Genomic DNA, 19,892 nt, shown 5'->3' on the forward strand with positions numbered 1-19,892 from the left:
CTCATCTTATATTTAGACATCCAGAAAATACATATTGTGAAGTTAAAGTTTGCCACCCAGACACTGATAAAAGCAGCACTTTATTTCAATTTAAAGAAAGAAAATAACATGTACAGTAAATGCCATGAGATGCCAAGAATACATATGGAAGGATGTAAAACGTATTCAGTATGAAAAAAAACAATAAATTGATAGCCCATTCAAATGCAAAGCATCCACATCCAACAAAAGATTAAAACACATTCCTCAATATTCCAAGTCACAGAGCAGGTAATTCTTTTAGTGTCATATATCATCATATTACATTGTAATGAAGAATGTTGAGAGATGCTTCATTCCATCCCTTTTATCTGGAAAGCTGCTGCACTGGTACCATCATCTACGACGTGTATTAGAGGAGAATCACAGTATTTCAGAAAACAGCTGAGAAACATGTAACTTCTTTTTCTCTTACTTTGTGCAGATGAAATTAAACTTGTTGTGGTCTGACATGCTGAACCAGAGTTGGTCCTCTCTAGTCTCCATGGCACCACTCATGTCGCAGTCTCCTGTTTTATTCTCCAGAGCCCAGCGATTGAATTCCAACTGATGATCATAGACCCAGAACCAGACCCCCAGGATGCAGGTGTGGTGAAGGGCCAGCCACACTGGCCTCCAGCTCGGCCCAGGCCTGGGAATCTGGTCGAGGATGAAGCCAGGTCCCTCTGTCTGTCCCTGCAGTGGGACAGGACATCCTCCCACATCTTGTTCTCTTTGATCAGCACAAATGGTGATTTTAGTGAAAAAGGAAAAAATATTTAAAAAAAAAAAAAACAAACATTTTTTTTTGGTCCACATTTAACTGCGAGGCACACCTTAAAATTAAAAGTAAATATTAAAAGTAGCACCCCATCTCTAGATTTCCATCACTGACTGTATGTGGGCACTGCATTGAATAAGCAACTCTCTCATGAGATCATTGTACCGTGTTCAGTGCTGCAGATCTGGACCAAAAGCTAATAAGACATTGTACAAGAGGAATCATTGTGGTAAGAATTACTTCTCAGCTTTTATTTACATTTGAACAAAAGGTGGCATGTCCAAAATTGTTCATACCCTTTGCGAACTGTCACAGTCTATGGGAAAATCCAAAGTTCTATACCATTCCATATAGTCCAGGCTGTTCTAAAGCATCCTAATTACACTGATTCACTGGGAACAGCTGTTAATCAACTCAACGGTTGCACAAAGGAGCTCACTGAGGACCTGTGCCTGCACAGTGTGGCTTCTCACAAGTCAGGAAAGGGCCATAAGGCCATATCTAAATGTCCTCAAGCTCCAGTGGCTACAGTGCAAAGTATTATTAAACAACTACAAAACGTTTCGCACTGTGGAAAATCTCTGACGAGAGGACGTGATCGGAAGCCAAAAGTGACACCTGTGGCCAGGAGGATAGTGAGAGAGGTGAAAAAGAATCCAAGGATCATCACCAAGGCCATTCTGGTGAATCTGGGCTCTGCTGGTGGCAACGTCTCAAGGCAGACAGTCCAGCGGATACTGCACACTACTGGGCCACTTTTCCAAGGCACACAAAAGCCTGCTTGGCCTTTGCAAATGCTCATCTGAACAAAGAAGGAGAATTCTGTTCTTGTGTGTTTTATGTTCAGATGAAACAAAATTGAATTGTTTGGACACAATGATGTATCCTTCATTTAGCATAGAAAAGGAGAAGCCTTCACCCCTAAGAACACCATCCTCAATGTCAGACATGGTGGTGGGAACCTAATGCTATGGGGGTGTTTTTCAGCCAATGGACCAGGGAACCTAATCACAGTAAACGGCAGCATGAAAAAAGAGCAATACATCAAGATCCTCAACAACAACATCAGACAGTCATGTTAGGTATGTTTACAGGTTAGGTTCCTCTTCAGTTTCCTATTTTTCAATTCCAATTTTGCTCCAATTCTCAATTTGAATCACCCCAAAGATACTGGAAACTATGATGTTATTATTTGGTCATACAGCAGTAAGCACAGTATCCCATCCTTCAATACCAGCCAAATCCTCTTTATAAAACATGAAGTTATTTGTGCTCTATTCAGGACTGCTGAGTCATTTACAGTCAAACACAATTAACTATTTTATGTTGCTATACATACCCCATGACTCATTCTGCTTATCGATCGTTTCAAAGATGGACAGTGAGCTACTTCCCAATCAAGAGATGATCAATAGACTCTAGAGCATCTTTACAGTTTAGTTAAATATCATGCACAAATATTTGTTGAACGTTGAATATTTTGCACAAACATAGATTTATAAAGCTACAATTAGTAACTACAGTTACTACAGGGGTTCTCTGGAGGCAATCAGACAAAAACTTCTGGCTTGGTGGGCATTTGACAGGAACACCGACCAACTGCCGTATTAAGATCCCAAATATCTGGAGGCACACAAACACATCCACTTCTTCTTCTGAACTACTCCACAAGACACATTTTTGACCACACACACAAACATTTCAAAAAGTGCTCACAAGACTCTTGTAGTTCTACCATATCATTATTTGAGTGACAGCAGTTACTGTTTTGGAGGGAGAAGCATGATAATGTGAGGTGAACCTGGTTACCATCACCGTGGCAACCGTGATGAACTGGGCCAACAGAGAGAGAGACAGATTTATCAACGAGTCAGTGTTACACACACAGTGATATACAGGGTATATTTCCCAACATTCTGAATATATTTAACTAATTCTATTTCATTCCTTTCATTCATTCAAGCCAGAATCTCCATCTAAATATTTAAGTGTTCCCAATCATTGATACATATTTAGATATTTGTTTTATTTTTGAGTCTGATTCAGAATATTTGATTCATTTAACAATCCCTGAACTATTTCACAGTTTTTATTCTTCTGGACATTATTCAAAGTTTTCAAAGCCAGTAATGCACATTTGGCTTCAGCTTCTCTACAGGGAGCATTCAGGACTGCAAGTTCTTCAGAACTTACCTCCTCTAGATTTCTTTTAAACTGCACACATTTATCTATCCTGTCATAAATGATGACTATATAAGGACAAACTGGTTACTGAGGTTATACTCATCTCACTTACCTTATCAGTCTGTCAGTCAGTCTCTCTCTCCACATATATGATATGATATGATGCCTTCCAGCTACAGCTGTATTCATAAATATCTCCCTCCCCTAACTGCTGCCTGTATTATGGAAGGTTCGATGAAGGTGCAAAAGTTTGAACAAATGCATGTTTCTCTTGCTTCCACAGAGGATGATATATTTACAAAAAGGAATTTTATTGTCATATTCAAATCTACTTACCCTGCTTCGGGGTAAAGAGCTTTTGTTTGCAAGTTTGCTCATTTGGCCGATCCAAGATAACGTGTCAACAAACGCACAGCAGGAACTAAAGGACAATAACAACTCTGTACTCTCAACAACTGGCACTGCATCACTGACATTTGAGTTTAAACAGTGTTAAGGGATTAGTTCTCTCAAAAATTCAAAACACAAAATACACACTATCTATCTATCTGCTCACCCACATGCAAATGCAAAGTTGATTGAAGTTTTGAAGTCCACAAAATATTTCCTGAGCTTCACAAATACAACAGCGTTCACCCGAAAAGTGGACCTGTTTTAAACAACATGAAATATCTCCTTACACCTGTCGGGCAGACTCGTCAAGCCTCCAGAAGCCTCAAGACCCCAAATCAAAAAGCATCGCAGTGCATCTTCCCTGAAGTGGATACACAAGCTTCACCGTGCTTCCAGGGTGTCAATAACATCTTTTAGAATTGATTTGAGATCTCAGAGCCCTTAGATTATGATGGATGAGCTGCCTGCAGTCATTTCATCATTTCTGGGGGCTGATTTCCCCAGTCCCCATCTACTTCAGTCATTTAGGAGATTTGCTGTAACTCTGTTTTGCTGTGAAGCCCCAAAAATGTTCTGTGGACCACAAAACTTCACCATAACTTTCCACGGGCCTGCAGGAGAGTAGGTGATGCCTGAATTTTCATTTTTGCATTAACAGTGATGACAAATTAAATTTCTATCAAGAATTGTGTTGCAAAGTGTCTCACTTATACAAATATCTATAAAGTCTCCAATAAATATCTACAGTCCTGAATAGCTAAATCTCAAAAATAACTCATGGTGACTGACAGTACAGTCCAGGCGTTAATAGGACACTATGCACAACTTGTATCACTGCAATCTGCATTCAATTCAGACTGCTCCACATCACATTTATTCAAAGCAAAACACGCAGAATGTTGCCCACAAGTGCACACATCTTTTGATCAAAATTTATTGGGTTTTGTCCTCAAACAAGTATAAAATATAAATCTTTTCTAAATCAAGCTAGAAATCAAGCCAGAGCCTCAACAACAGCTGGGATCTTAAATTAACATTGCACAAATCATCTGCCTCACAGCTGGTAGCTACAAGCTGCTTATCGCAGGGGCCACAAGAGGAACTTTCTAAGCAAGCCTGCAGAGGCGAAAGCACAAACATACCTTGTTTAATCAAAGTTTATGACAGATACTCTCAGTTTGTAGCACATTTCAGATGTACAGGCAGAGTGTGGAAACAACTTAGATGTAGATGGAAATGTCAGTTCCTGTAGACACAGAATGACACCGATTTGAACTGTTTTGTCAAGGAGTCTTAAGTCATGATCACTGTAGGCAGAAACATCATCTTTGACTGCAACAAAATCCAACCTCAACAACTTAGTATCATTTCAAGAATCCCCTCTAGTTCAAGGTTGATTTTTAAAGGACTGACATGACAGCTTATCTAAAAGCCAAATTTATCGCTTGAAGTTAGGGGTGATATTCCATCACCCATTTATCAGACTATACAGTTTTATCATTGTGTCTCTGTCTCTACAGAACCAAATGTTACTTAATAAAAATCACCGTCACCCTCTATTAAAACAGGTCTGTAACTTGTATTGAAGAGGAAACAAAAAGTGAGGAAAAGTGTTCATATTCTGCTAAAATGCAAAGCATGCTCTTAAGAAGCAAGAACTAAAGGGTAAAAACTGTCAACAGATAAAAATCAGATCAGAAAACCGGAAGATGAAAATTCCACTGTAAATGAGAATGTAAAAAGAAAAAAATCAATTCATACGTACAGTATATTACAACTCTGACAAGGTGTTTGATGCTCTTTTAGAGAGAGAAAAAAAGCTGGCTGCTGTAAAGTGAAAACATCTGAATCTCTGATTGCTGTAAGGAACATTCAACCAACTACCTGTGTAAATACAGAAAACAAGTGAGGACTATAGCAGAAGTACAGCGAAGGATACAGATATGACATTATGTGCACAATAGGACAGCAGGTAAACTACTCAGATCACAATGTTAGCTTTTAAATCTACTGCACAAGGTTAATTGGGATACAAGAAGACTGTTGGATATAAAATCACAACTCAGAAAGCAGACACAGCACCTAAGCCACTTGAGAGAACTGTTTAAATACATGATTAGTACTGAAAGTATAATTCTGGTTTAGTAGACGGCAATATTGTAGTAGAGCCAGCCTGGTTCTGTTTCTACCAAAACTCTTAGCATCCACCTAATATGTGGCTAATATCAAGTGTCTACATGGATGACTTCTGTTACAGTTGTAGCTTCAGAACTATTAAGGACAAAACATCTTTGGGGGGCCCTGGTGATTTAATTCTGATATATATATATATATATATATATATATATATATATATATATATATATATATATATATATATATACACACACACACACACACACATATATATATATATATGTATACACATACACATATACATATATTGAATTTTTCTGTTACATTTAATGTTTAAGCACTGATGTAGATGTAAAAACACGTGATTAAGAAGACAAATGTTTTCTCAGTGCTATCAGAGCATGATTTTCCACAAGTCCTCCAAAAGTGCATGTCTTCTCTGCTGAGCTGTGATTCCATATTTTTGCAACAAAAGTACCAAAAAGCCACTTGGGCAACACTGTCTGCACTCTAAAACTGATTCTATTTCAAAAACACTATTCTATTGTACATATTGTATGCGTTTGTCTTGTTAACAAACTACCCACTGATGTCTGGAAAGAGTTGTAATGACACAGTTTTCATAGATAGAAACATATAAAACCATTCAAAAACCGACTGACTAGAATAAAGAAAGCACACTGTAAAAGACGGTGGGCTGGATACCTGGGGGAAGGTGAAGCCTAACCTGTAGACTAAAGCAAGGTAACTGCGGCACCGTTTGTAGCCTGTGCAGAATGTGAAGTAGCAGGATTCAAATGGTTAGAACAGGGCTGCCGCATAATGATCATAAACTGTGGTGATATCATAGTTTGTTCTTTGCTTGCTTTTGCTAGACTCTTAGCCTCAAATGGAGCAAGCTAACTGAAGAAAGCCTCGCCAAGCTAACGGTGACAAGCCTAAAATAAAAGAGTCCATGATGTGAAGAAAACAGAAAAAACAGGTCCATGGTTCCAGTCAAGTAGGTGAACAACAGTAACTGGCATTATAAAAACTACTAAATTATTCATCCCAGATTAGGCTTCTACCATGCCAAGTATACCAACCGAAAATATTGTATGTACAAATAAGCAGTTGTTCGTCTTTGTTATTGCATGCAGTATTAGACAAAAGGTATACCTTAACATTTTGAATTTGTTATTTTTCATGGCTGGGCACCTGTCACATTACGACAACATGTTTTAAAGTTTGAGCTCTCCTTCAGTTACTATAAACTAGCTATTTTAGCTAGTGTACAGCGAGCAGACTACATTGGTTTCAAAGATACTCACTTTAAAAAAAAAAAAAAAGGTGCTAACATGTAGTGTAACAAGTGCCTGCTGAAAAAAAAACAATACAATTCAGAACACCAAGGTATCTGTTTTAAGGACTTAGAACAGAAGTTTCCAAAGTCAACTTCAGAGTATCTAGGCATCTTTTAGCGTCAGCAGAAAGCAGAGCTCGGTCATGCATCACAACTTAGTTTGAACAAGCTTCGCTTAGGAATCACCCACAGTATGTGATTTCCAAAGCATCAACAAAATCCCCCTCATCATCTTCTGCTGAGAGTTGGTGCAATTCTGTTCAAACAAGCGAACGACCCATGGAGGCACATAGGTTTATCTGCAAAGCTTCATCAGAGTCTCTCCCCCTATTTGTGAAGAACTGTTGTTGACACAGTTTTTAGTCTGTTGTCCTGTCAATTTACTGCGGTGAAGTGTGAGGAAAACAGTTCCAAAGAGGAGTGTTTATTTGGTAACTTCCCACCGAAGAGGGAGTGCTGTGCTGTTTCGTCAGGCATCACAACGATCCCCTCCACCAGAGCAGGTCAATGTTTCAAGAAAGTCTGTTTCAATCATCTGAACCATTTCAGTCCGGTGAAGATGTCCCCACAGCCCTGTTGGTCTGTCTTCCTGTTTTGTAGACAATTTCATGAAACAGAGAGCTAACAGGACACAGTTAATGTTTACAGAAACATGTCTTGGGAAGTGCACATCAAAAGTCCAGGCATTCATTTTACAAACGTGAACTGGAGGATAGGGGTCAAGAGTCGTACAGGGGTGTGTCGGAGCGGAGCGACAGTACAAAACAAAGATAATACGTGTGCCTTTTTAAAAGGAGAAAAGATTATCATCGGGGCTCAAATTGTGCAATCTAGCAAAAGAAAGCGGTGGGTGATTGTTCTTTCTAGTTTTCTGAGCCTTATAACATCTATGAAACAATACAAATTATTTTTAAAAACATGATAAACTGATTCCTCCTCCTGACAACACAAGGATTAAAAAGGCAAAACACTGGTTCAGTTTGTAGTCGTACAAAACAGATTTGGTCTCTCAGAGCCATTTTATGGTATAATAAGAGATTAAGGTGCCTAATCAGGATTTAGTCCACAGCGTATACAGGTGGACAAAGTGCATTTAAAAAAAAAAAGTTTAGGTGCTTCACGTTTCTCTCTTCAGTGCAGACTGGAGTCAAATTATTATTTGAAATGCTGTTTAACAGTCTTTCTTTAAAGTACGGGACAAGACTCAAAATGATTCACAGGCCTCGTTTTTGACCCAAGCAGGTGAGCCCAAAGCTAAAAGGCAAGGTGTTTGTGGTTTGGTGGTGATTGTAGCCTTGACAAGGTGATAACTTGTGGATTGACTTGCACTAAATTTATACAGGAGCTGCAGCTGGCACGTATGTTTACATGGTTTTGAAAACACTCTGCAATGCTGCATCCTACAATTCCGTCCATCCCCTCAACCCATCGGAAATCAACCTCCAGTAAAATTCTACGTGAAACGCCGCGGCTAATTTGTTCTGTTACTATTATCATTTGAGTGGACCCAGATGTCTGCCTCACAGTGGCCGTTACTTTGCTCACAAACAGTGTCATGGCCTCAGAATGTAGCCCACTGTTAAGGAGACAACACATTCAACTTTGGGACAACAGCGTCACACTATTCTGGATCTACATAACAAAAACAAAAAAAACTTGAAAAAGGTCATAAAAGGATATACATAACATGATGTGTCTATCAAAACATGAAAAGTTGGTTTAAAAAGGTTAATAGCAGTGCATATTAAACACATACTGTGGCATCTTTCCATCAGATTTGTAGGTGTTCATTTAGAAAGCTATAATATTAATAATACTCATGAAACAACAAGCCACTATAAAGGGAAGACTTGAGTAGACATCCTATGTTTTAAAAGCATCATGGCATTCATTCAGCATTAAGGTACTCAGACTCATATTGAGATAAAACGCCTGACTTTCAGTGTCATTATCAACCCAGGTCAGCACAAACAACCAGCTGATTCGTATCTGGTCCTTGTTTTGATCTTCACGAAAAAAAATCAAAAAAACATACTGTAACATGTAAAAATCAAACAGTTCCACACACAGATGTAATCTAGTTTCATTGGGGACATCGCTCAGGAGTGACATCTAGCTGTGAAACATTTTAAAGCACCTTTGTAAACACAACAGATAAGTCCTTTTTTTTTTCTTTTCCTTTTCTTTTCTGTGTGCGCTGTTAGTTTGGGACCAGGTGTGAAACATTCATAACACTGGAAATTAGGCCTGTGCTTATAACAACACGCCATCCCACGGAAATGCAGCATAAATGTTTAAATAAATCATCATTTTAGCAAGCAAGGAGTGCAAATTTAACAATGGGCCTGGTGGACATTAAAAACGGTCAATTCCTCTGAAAACCTCTCATTTACAACAGCCAGTGTTCATTAATTGCTTCTCAAGCAGGATGTATGGATGTGTCAAGAAACACCGCCGTTTTTGGATGAAGTTTTCATCTTCAGCTCAGCTTAAAGATTGTACCTCGTGGTATTTCCTTTCGACAAAATATTGTGTAACTGCTGCTTTTTAAGCTTCATCAATGTTTGGTGTGCCACTAGAGATTTGCGAGTCTTGCACTGAACTCTTCTTTACCATCATGTCTAAGCTGCTTCACATTACATACAGTAAATATGTACTGAGAGAGTGGGCTAAAGCTAATTGTCCATCCGTTAGTCTCATGTAGCTGTGATTCAGATATAGTTTGGAAATAACAGTGAATTAAAGTTGCAAATGAGTATGCATGCAAATCAGTGGCAAAAAGACTTGGTTTAGCTGACAGTCTTCCAGCATTGATCATACCAGTATGTCATTTGTAACATTCTGTACTGTTTCCCACAATCATCAGTCTTCAGAAACGGACAAGGACTTCCTGACGCTACGTGACGGCTCCCAAACCTCACTGTCGTCCGTGTCATCACCGCCATCGTCCTCATCTTCTTCATCTTCTTCCTCATCTTCCGCCCCTGCGACACTCCGCTCCCCCGTGGCTGTCGAGGCCTCTCCCTGCGTCTCCGCTCCCTCCTCCCCTCCTCCTTCGTCTCCGTCCATCCTTCCCACGGTGGACTCCTGGAAAGGATCTGACCCTGCTTCCAAGCGGCGCTGGACTTCGGCAAACCACTCCCTCACCTTTTAACAGAGGGAGAGACAACCACTTTAACAGCCTGGTGGGAGTGAGGCTGAAGCTACCAATGAGGACACAAAGGTCATGTCTTCTGTAATATTTCTGGGAATTCATACAAACTTTACCTGATGTAGGACTGAAGATGAAACCATATTAATATGGGATTTTTTGATTTTCACAGAAACAGAGATTCAAATCCAAAATTCTTTCCTGAGGCATGACACTCGTCATGACGAGTTACTGCTGCTGGATTTCAATTTCAATTTCAATTTCTGCCAATTTTGATAATTTTGGGACAACACAAAAATTTCAACGTTTCAGCCACAAAAAAAATAAATCAAAGTAAAAGGACCATCCACTAGAACTACATACCTTGCAATTTGAAGAAGATTTTGACTTAGCTTTTATTTAATAATTCAGGAAGACAACACGTGCAGGAAATATATTTAAGTAGTTAAATAATACAATTAAATCTCATTTTAAATGCTAAAACATTTGGTTGGTTAAACATTTCGGGGTGGTTGGAGTTCTGCTGAGGAAATTTGCCCTCATGACCTCAGTAATTCTAAAATTGTGGCTATACCACATATCATAATAATGATAGATTTTAGAAATCGAAACCATTTTAAAGGTTATCACAAATGCAAATGAAAGGTGGTGTACAAAGCTGAATGTGCAGTAATAAGACCAGAGTTTTCAGCTTCTTTCCATTCATATTTCATGTAACTGGGTGGAAATCAGTTTAAGAAAGTAGACCTTGAGTGATTTAGCTTCTGCGCCAGGAAGACGTTACTCTTATGCACACTGAAAAATCTAGAATGGTTTAAGCAACTGGAAAACATGTGCTGAACAAAATGAAAAGAGAACACATGGAAACTTAAAAAGAAAGAAAAGTGACATATTGGCTAAAAGCCTCGAATATGTCAGGTCAAAAAGGGGGAGGATAGTGACAACAATAGAAATTGGCAAACAACTTTTTGTGTATGTGTGTGTACTTGAGTTTGATTCCATTTTCTTATTTTCGAATTGTCGCTCGTTTTCAATCATACAAAACTGAACAGAGATCAGGATAAAAGTATAACAAAAAAAGGAAAAATTCTTATATAAAACATGTAGTTTTCACCTGCATGTTGAGATATTTTAAGCCTTTAATGAGTGGGCAGAAGGTACTATTAAAAGTTACTGGGAAACAGAGCCCTGGCTGACAGTCAATCTCACTGACATTCCAATAAAAAGATCCTTTCATTACCTGTTCATAGCTCATGTTGGTTTTGGTGACAAGCTCATCCAGGTCTTGCTCATTGAGAAAATGGTGCTTCAGGTAGTACTCCTTCAGAATCTCCCTCCCAGTCTTGAATTTCTTCGACAGGGGAGATCTATTAACGTCTGCACTGTATGAGGCAGACCTTCTTGGCTGTTTTCTGGTTCGAGACCGCCCCCAACCACGATTTCGGCCACGTCTTTTTCGACCGATGCTGCCGCTTCCCATCTTATGGCCTCCTCCACCAGATGGCCCTTCGACATTGCCACTCTGATACTGGAAGAACCACTTGAGGTTACTGTTTTTCCATGAGTACCGAGAGTCCCCGAACCAGCTGACGATGTAGGACCGAGGAAGGCCGCTCTCTTCTGCCAGCTGGTCATACTCTTCTGGTGTGGGCCACTGGGTCCGCACAAAGGCACTTTTCAGAATATGGAGCTGCTCCGGGGTCTTTTTACTCTTATCTTTCATGTCTTTGTTGCTGGTGGGCAGCTGCTTACTGCGTCCACCGGGCGGGGTCTGACTACCTTTACGAGACGAAGAGGCAGGAGGAGAAGAAGAAGAGCTGGCTCCTGCTCCTCCTTCTCCTGCTTTTGCTCCATCTGTCTCCATCTTTCCTCCCTCTGAAGAATCTGGGGATGACGTGCTGACAGGTGGCATTTTTCGTCTCTCAGTGAACCACGCATCAATTTCCCTCCTCGTCAGTTTAGTCTCTGTCCTCAGACGGCTCAGCTCTTCATCTGATGGGGTGTTGCTCTTTTCAAAACTTTCCTCCAGCACCACCAGCTGCTCTGGAGTCTTCTCTTTAAACTTTTGCAAGGTGAAATCTGGGAATGGATTCCATGTTTTGGGCCGCGTCTCCTTCTCCTTCACAGGAGGAGTGCGTGGAGGAAGGGGAGATGTGGGAGTCTCATCGCTTGAGTCAATAACAATGGTGGTGGTAGCACTGCTACTGCAGCCTCCTCTTCCACCTCCGTCATGGAAAACAATGACATGGCTGTTCTTAGAATTGCGCTGGTTGTACCTGGTGTCACTGAACCACTTCTTGATCTCTCCCTTTGTCAGGTTGGTGAGCTTCATTAGCCGTGCGATTTCTGCATCAGTGACAAAATGGTTTTTCAGGTAGCTGGCTTTCAGCTCGGCCAGCTGCTCTTTGGACTTCTTAGGCCGCAAACTGAATGTATCAGCACTGAGGGCCGAATTCTCCTAAGAAAAAGAAAGGGGAAAGTTATATATTAATCAAGGCTTTCTGAGTGCCATTTGACATCCATAGGTGCCACATACAAGTAAGAAGAAAGACAAAATGGCTAAAGGTGAGATTGTGGGCAAAAAAAGCATTTGTTTGACAGACAACAACAAGGGCTATCCTCACCTGTGGAGAAAGAGAGGGAGGCTGGACAGTGGTGGCTCGTTTGAGCTCACTGTTTGTTGGGGTGGGCTGGCAGGGAACTCTGCTGGAGCTCTGAGACTGGCTGGGCAGCCCTGCCACTGTCAGAGTGATGGGACTGGTCACTGGAAGGTTCCCTCCCGGGCCAACCTGCACAGAGTCAGATAATAACGACACACTAAATGAAAGGATAAGAAATATAACCATACAGGGATGCGTTTGATGTTTAAAAAAAACTGTAGATGTTATTTGTAACACTCCACTCTATGCATGAACCTGGTTATCGAGTGTAACTGCTGAAATGTATTCAAGTACTTGCATCAATGGACTGCTGTTTTTGACAGACTCTATTTTCACTCTCCTTAATTTGTAAAAATATGAGTCAGGCCGGAGACCAAAACCAACACAGATGAGAACATGCAGCTGAGTGAAAGATTTCACACAGAAACTGGAGTCTCACGCTCTGCATGTACTTGGTGCAAGACTTTGGTTCACAACATAAGATACATTCTCAGTGTATTGAGTGGTGACCAGGCAGATACTGTAACTAAACAAATATATTTACTAGCTGCTGAGCTATAAGCAAACCCAGCATTTATGGCATGGTTTACATAACTGTCACTACAGTTATATTGTTTGCACCAATAAAAATACACTAACATTTTTTTCAGCTTCTCTTCAGCACATAGTAAATATTACCATATGACCTACTGAAAATTACCTGATACATCACAGAGAGCCTTTCAAGTCTGCTGACAGAGAATCTGATTAACATTTTGAGACCCTGTAAGACCTAGTAAAGAGTCTTGAAACCGTCTTCAAAGATATGAACAAATATTCAAATCATATTCATTAAAACAAAGAAAAATTACTGGTGACTGAACAGCAGAAAAGGAACACAATGGCTGATTGCTGATTGCAAGAGACAGCAGTCTCCTCCATATGTGATTAATTATATCTTCACTCCTTAGACACTAATGTCTATTTCCACTGGATCAATATGTGAAAGACAATGTGACAGACATACAGTTAAAGGCAAGGCAGGTCTACGCCTTGTTAGTCTGGTTGTATATGGTATGTTTTCTTTCCTTACCTACCTGTGTGAACACCAGGCCAGGCTGGCCCACTATCTGGCACGTCTGAAGAATGGACTGCAGGCCGTTGGCAGCGGCTGAGAGTTGGTGAGCAGGTATGACAGTGATGGTTTGAGGGACGGTGTGCACCGTGCCATTGAACTGTTTTCTTCTGGCCTCCTCCACCTCCTCTGGAGTCCAGCTCACACCATGCTTCAGTCGCTGGGCTGAGAACCACACCTTGGTGTAGATCAAGCACATCTGACTCAACCATTTACAAAAATATGCAAAAAGGCAAAATCTAGAATATTTCAGACTTTTTTATATTTTAAAACAAGATTGAACTGGCCCTTTACTCTTTTTTTAAAACAGAAAGCAAGGAGCTTCAACTTGTAGATTTTTTAGGTATTTTATGTTATAAAAATGAAAAACCAAAGACAGACACATTATTGGATCCGATATACAGCATTTTTCTGATTACTTGAATTAATGTTTTTATTTTTTCTGGTTGCCAATTAAATTAAACAATTCAAAAATGGGCTATTTTGGCTCCAATGTTGAATCCTCTCTCTGTTTAACTCATGGCCCCACCCACAACATTAGATTAGTTACAAGTCACAAGTAATTGCCCAGAAAGAGTAAGAGTAAAAGTAGAGAATATGCAAAGTAACTAGTCACTTAAGTTATCAAATAAATGTAATGAAGTAAAATGTAAAATATTTATAGCAAAAAATTAAAAAATAAAAACAATACTTAAGTACTTGTAAATTGCTCTTATTTACTTTCCATCACTGGTTGTTCTGAATTTTGAGACATAGACTTGACCTTTCACTGCAAATATGTATTGGTTACACATATTGGTTATGTGTCTCCTCTGTTAAAAAGGATTAGTAGAGGTATCAGCCCAGAAACAAACATACTGGTTGATCCCTACTGAAAACACAACATTCTTTGTGAGCACAGGTAATCTACCCGAAACAACATTTACCTTGATCTGTTCCTCTGTGAACTGTGTCTGTGCTGCCAGGCTGCTGATCTCAGCCATAGACGGGTAAGGAAACTTCTTGTATGTGCTGCCCAGCAGGGGGTTGGTGTCCATAGCTGCACTGTAAGATGGGATGCTGCTGAGGGGAATCAGGAGCTGAGGCTGAGCTGCTGCTGCTGCTGCAGTGTGCTGGGCCTGGAAAGCAGAAAGCACCTGAAACAAAGAAAGAGAGGGGGCAGATAAGAAAGGACTGGACTGATAATGAAACGAAGTGGCAAAGGTGAGTCACTGCCTGAGAAACAGAGGATGAATTTCTATCAGCTGTGGGGCGCCTGTCCTGTGGCTGGAGTTGACATCTAACCTCTCTGTCCCCCTCCAGTCAAAGTATGTTCTGTCTTCATGTTCTTACAGTTGAATGTTTGAGCTTCACTGAGCAACAATTTATATGTGCAGAGTTTTGGGAGGAGATGTAATTTTAAGGATTTTGAAAAAAATAATAGAACATACTATATGAAAAAAATGCATATCAAAAACACATTATGAGTTAAAGTACAGAGTTTAGTATACATCTAAACACATGTGTGGAAGGGATATTTAAAATTATGGCCAACCATTATCCAACAGCCGTTTTATTTATTTTTTGTATGTTCACAGGCTGCTGTTGAGTCTGAATGCATGTACTAACTTTCTGGAGATGGGGTAGATGTATTCTTACGTCCATGCTCCTGGATGCGTCAGCTAAACACTTGCATAATCGAGACTTCCTACCTGTGCCAGGCCAGCAGGCAGGACTGTGGGGTTTAAACTGGATGATTTCCTCTGCTGCTCTGAGGGTGGGCTGACCAGCAAGCCGCCTCCACCGAGCTTCATGGAGTCGTGCAGCAGCATCTCCACGGGCGTCATTGGCCCTAGAGGAGCCTCGATGGGTTCCTGCTCTCCTCCCACGTCTCCCTCGCCACCCCCTCCGAAACCCTCGACCGCCTCATCTGCTGACTTCAGGGACACTGCGATCCTCTTCGGCTCAGATTTGGTCTTCATCCTCATGATGGGGGTCTTGCTGAGAGAGATGGCAGCAACCGCGGCGGGGTCTGCTCCTCCCTCCTCAGGTGTGTCGCACTGTTGTTCCTGGGTCGGCTGGTTGCTGTCCAGATCCTCAGGAGGGTTCGTGGCACTGCGCTTCAATGAGGGGCCAAGGACTTCACTGTCTTCTACAGCAGAGATACTGGGCTCATCTGTGATAACGATGACACAACATTGTGTCATTCCTGTCAATTCAGATTTAAAAGTGCCATTGTCATCTGTACATGGAGAAGGGGCTAATAACAAACTCACCTGTTTCTGGAGGGGTGGGGACAACCACTACTGCCTGATCCAGCTCCTCTGCAGTTGGACCATCCTCGGTTCCCTCCTTCACCTTCCCCTCCTCTTCCTCTGCCTCTTCCTCCTTTGTCCTTTCGGTTTTATCCTCCACCTCTTCCTGCTCCACCACATCAGAGGGCAGCACCATGCAAGGCGTGGTTGATTTCCGGCGGCTCGACATTGTCAAACCAAACTCTATTTACTTCTGCGTGGGCTTAAGAAGATCTGGGACCGAAGTGTCGAGGCTCACATGTCTTAGGTGGTTGTGCTCACATGATAGAGTCCTCGAATTATGTACAGTATTTCTGGTGGGGGAGGAACATAACAAAATACAAATGTCAAAAACAATTCACTGTTAAAAAACTGTTGGACCTAGATTCTCGAATACTTATTTCAAAGATTGTCTGCCTTTGGTGTAACAAGTCTCATCAAAAGCATCTTCAACTTTGGAGAATGATTAGAGTTTTTAATGCTTCCTATTAAAAGAAACTGAACACCTGTAGGATTTGGGACTTTACTCAGACAAGAGAGGCAATTTTAAGCTCTTGTGCTTTATAGCAAGCGAACATTATGAGACCAAACAAATACTTGAAGAAATAGATTTATCTGTAATGAAGGTTACTGTTACTTGCAGCCCTATATAATCATGATATAGTAAGACAACAATATCATGTAAATGTATGCAATTGTTTCTGAAATGTAAAGGGGCCCTTTGGAACTTTGGAGTAGTGCAGGAAGCCAGACCTAAATTTATGTTAGTGGACTCCATCTCTAAACAAACATTAGCTACTGTTGCTCTATGGCAGCAGAGCGGAGAGAGGCACTGAGACAAGGCACTTGAGAACATGCATAAGGTCACATCCTTTGGATTTTCATGGAAAATCCGACACAAGTCCTTCACAAATCCACAGTCCAGCAGCATTAAACAACTCTAATGCTTTAATTTAATTTAATTGACCACAGGCTTGTATAGGCATCTGAGAGACACGGGGAAGGTCTCATTTATCCCGTCACATTCAATCTGGTCACATATGTCCAACAAAAAAGTAATTATTACATGTAAATTGATACAAATTGTTACTTAGAACCCCTTTAATGAACCCTGCACATTTTCAGTTCATACAGAATGAATTGTTTTTGTGCCTACTAAAACTTATTTCAGGGTCATAAGAATAAAGTATATAATGCCTGGGGTTTATGTAGCCGGACACACAAGTGAACACTGAAGATGCTCAGGTAGTGGAAACACCTGGGCAGCCTCAGTGTGGGCACTTCTTTAAGCACGATGACTAACAGCAGGATTTGTGTAGGCCTGTAAAAGGACTGAACAATTGCAATTTTGCATGAGGTTTGCCTTCGTCACGAAACACAGTAAAAAACATAAATATATGCCCATAATTGCAAGACAAATTCACATTAATGACCAAGGCAATGACACAAATGTATGCAATGGATTAATAAGAAAACTAAAAAAAAAAAAAAAAAAAAAAGTACCTGTCTAATCAATTGTTTTTTACAGTCATGTAAATAAAATAACAATTCCATCTGCTTGAAATTATGCTTTGATCAGAAACAAGAAGCTATTTGTAGAGTCTTTGGGCTCCGTGAAATTGTGACATGCCTCTTTGTGTCCACATTTTTGCTTTTACATTGTATGTACTAAATTAATGAGTCAATAACTGGTTGCAGCCCTGATTGAAATCATTCATTCTCATACATAATTATGTAAAATCCTAAAACATATGATTCCACATATAAGACATTATCTATAGAGGTGAATATTCAAACAACCCAACATTAATACATGCCTTATTACACTGAATTAACAGCATGTTGGAGTGCATCACAGGGTGAACCCACATGAAGAACTGGTCTCCTAACAGTAGCAGGGCCCAAGTGAAATGAAAAGCAGGTTATAATGTATTGGGGTTTTTTTTTTCTTAACTGCACGTTTGGTACACACTGGCTGGTTATTGCAAACCTCTGATTTAATTTTCATTTGTGTCTTTGTGTGTTAATAAGGATCCTAACTTGATGGTCACCGCCCCATTTAGCCCGCGAAGGTCATTCACCATTACAGAGGTGCTGGAAATGTGTAATTATAATGTCCACCTCTGCAATATGTCTGGAGCCCATTGTTCATCACTTAATGTTTGGTAAGTCTGTCACATAGATTGCACCCTTAACAATAGCGTGGACTGTACAGCCTTCGGGAGGTGATATGCACCAACAGTTAGCACCTCAGTAATAATTTGGAGGTGTGAGCTAGCTGATTCGATATTATTAAAGTAACGACAGAGCAATAAATTCACACAAAAGGACATGTAACTTAGCATCACAGCTTCTAGCATGAATATGTGGTGAGCCAACTAGCTAGTGTTAGCCGGGGCGCTCATTATTATTGATCGCGTCTGGCGGTAAACTTACTGGAACTACTGAAATGTGCACTGTGTTGCTACCAGGCAGGCGAGACGAGGCGAGAAGTAATTTCCTGGGTCTCTGCAGAACAGCCTTCAGCTTCTGTCTGGTGGTGTCTGTCGGTGTCTCTCCTTCCCCCGGCTAACCATTCAGCCCCAGCCTGGACGGGACTACCGTTGCGTTAACGTTATTCGGGCTTGCGGGTCTCCCAGAGCCAGCGGAGGGAGGCAGACAGACAGACAGACGGACCGGTCTAACGGCTACGGCCCCCGTCTGCAGATGCTGGAAACACCGGACATCTCTCTCCTCGTCGGAGCAGGTTATTTCAAGCCCACGTCGCGCCTTTGTAAAACGTATATAACCACAAACACGGTAGTCACATTCACAACGTGCCCGCCGGTGCTGTGTTAGTTTGCTGACCTAATTCTCTGGTATTTTTTAACGGCAGATTTTTTTAATGATCAAACGGCGTCATCATTCAATGTGATACGTCCTGACGTCATTCCCCGGCGACTCTCGGTGCCTCTGACAATTTCGGAAATTTAGCAAAAACTGAAAAAAATAAATAAAAAATGCTGTAATTTAATCCCTGTTTAATACTATTCATTTTCAGTATTGCGCTGTCGTGGAAAAAAAACCACGACGACGACAGTGTTTACAGCGGGCCTTAAACTCATTCGTTTCCTGGCCGGGCTGGATGCCAGGTGTCCTTACATGACCTGTCAGGGCAGTATGAGAAGCTACTTGAGGACAACACTGACATCGCAAAGTTCCCTTTCAGCGCACCTGATCGGGTTGCTCGCCATGCTTCCCTTGATTTTTTTTCTCTTCCACACCGTGTTTATAAGCTGTGACATCAACGCCTTATTATATATTAATAACTGTGCGAAAATAAAATGCGAGCTCACTTTGCGGATCGTAATAAACCGAGAACGACTATAACAGGAGACACAAATACCAGAAGAGAACTTGCTGTGAAAAAAAAATAAAGATCCCAAATACAAAAACTAGATGTCAGACAAAGAAGCGGTGCATGGCTAGAAGATTATGGTGGCATCTACACGCACACACACACAGGTGCATTTCTAGATATATAGAAACCATTATTTCACCTTGTGTTATACAGGGAGTGATCTAAAGAATGTTAAATGGGAACATAAATCAATGAAATATTCTGTAATGTTGGAAGTGTTCTTAGAGACTGATTATAAGAAAGAGGTCAAAAACGATGCGACAGACACATACTGCCTCCATAATGGGTCGGACCTTACAAATGATCGACTCATCATCAAGCTCTGCAGAAGGCTGATAACGACCTGTTCATTTGAATCAGATGTGCTGGGGCAGGGGATTTATCAGGTGAATGCCAACATCTTTAAAATGGTATATGTCCAATTTGTATGCACAGGCTTT

General features: G+C 40.7%; 1 protein-coding gene and 1 long non-coding RNA gene across 4 annotated transcripts; one reads left to right on the top strand and one right to left on the bottom strand.

Moving 5' to 3' along the window:
• The first annotated feature begins 25 nt into the window (after positions 1-25).
• Positions 26-9,858, top strand: LOC119006064. 3 transcript variants are annotated; one of them, XR_005070659.1, is made up of 5 exons: positions 26-434; positions 565-769; positions 974-1,028; positions 1,787-1,881; positions 9,721-9,858. It is a non-coding gene; the product is annotated as an uncharacterized LOC119006064 (long non-coding RNA). The 3 variants fall into 3 exon arrangements; XR_005070657.1 differs by having other exon boundaries at positions 26-769; XR_005070658.1 differs by lacking the exon at positions 974-1,028 and having other exon boundaries at positions 26-769.
• On the bottom strand, positions 6,952-19,096 carry LOC119006059 (zinc fingers and homeoboxes protein 1-like). Its single transcript, XM_037074395.1, has 8 exons — positions 18,489-19,096; positions 16,035-16,366; positions 15,471-15,934; positions 14,706-14,915; positions 13,742-13,957; positions 12,630-12,794; positions 11,246-12,463; positions 6,952-10,001 (listed from the first exon to the last, which is right to left on the bottom strand). The coding sequence occupies exons 2-8, from the start codon at positions 16,240-16,242 to the stop codon at positions 9,717-9,719; spliced, it is 2,766 nt and encodes a 921-aa protein (XP_036930290.1). The 5' UTR covers positions 16,243-16,366; positions 18,489-19,096; the 3' UTR covers positions 6,952-9,716.
• Between the last annotated feature and the right edge of the window lie 796 nt (positions 19,097-19,892).

Source organism: Acanthopagrus latus, chromosome 17, assembly GCF_904848185.1.
Source record: "Acanthopagrus latus isolate v.2019 chromosome 17, fAcaLat1.1, whole genome shotgun sequence".
Lineage (NCBI taxonomy): Eukaryota > Metazoa > Chordata > Actinopteri > Spariformes > Sparidae > Acanthopagrus > Acanthopagrus latus.

What these genes read in the sequence shown, in the direction of transcription:
- LOC119006059 (XM_037074395.1), bottom strand. Translation starts at nt 16,242, where the DNA reads ATGTCGAGCCGCCGGAAATCAACCACGCCTTGCATGGTGCTGCCCTCT. An exon ending in CCCCACCCCTCCAGAAACAG is followed by an intron (nt 15,935 to 16,034) that starts GTGAGTTTGTTA and finishes TCGTTATCACAG; the next exon opens with ATGAGCCCAGTATCTCTGCT. An exon ending in CTGGCCTGGTGTTCACACAG is followed by an intron (nt 12,795 to 13,741) that starts GTAGGTAAGGAA and finishes GACTCTGTGCAG; the next exon opens with GTTGGCCCGGGAGGGAACCT.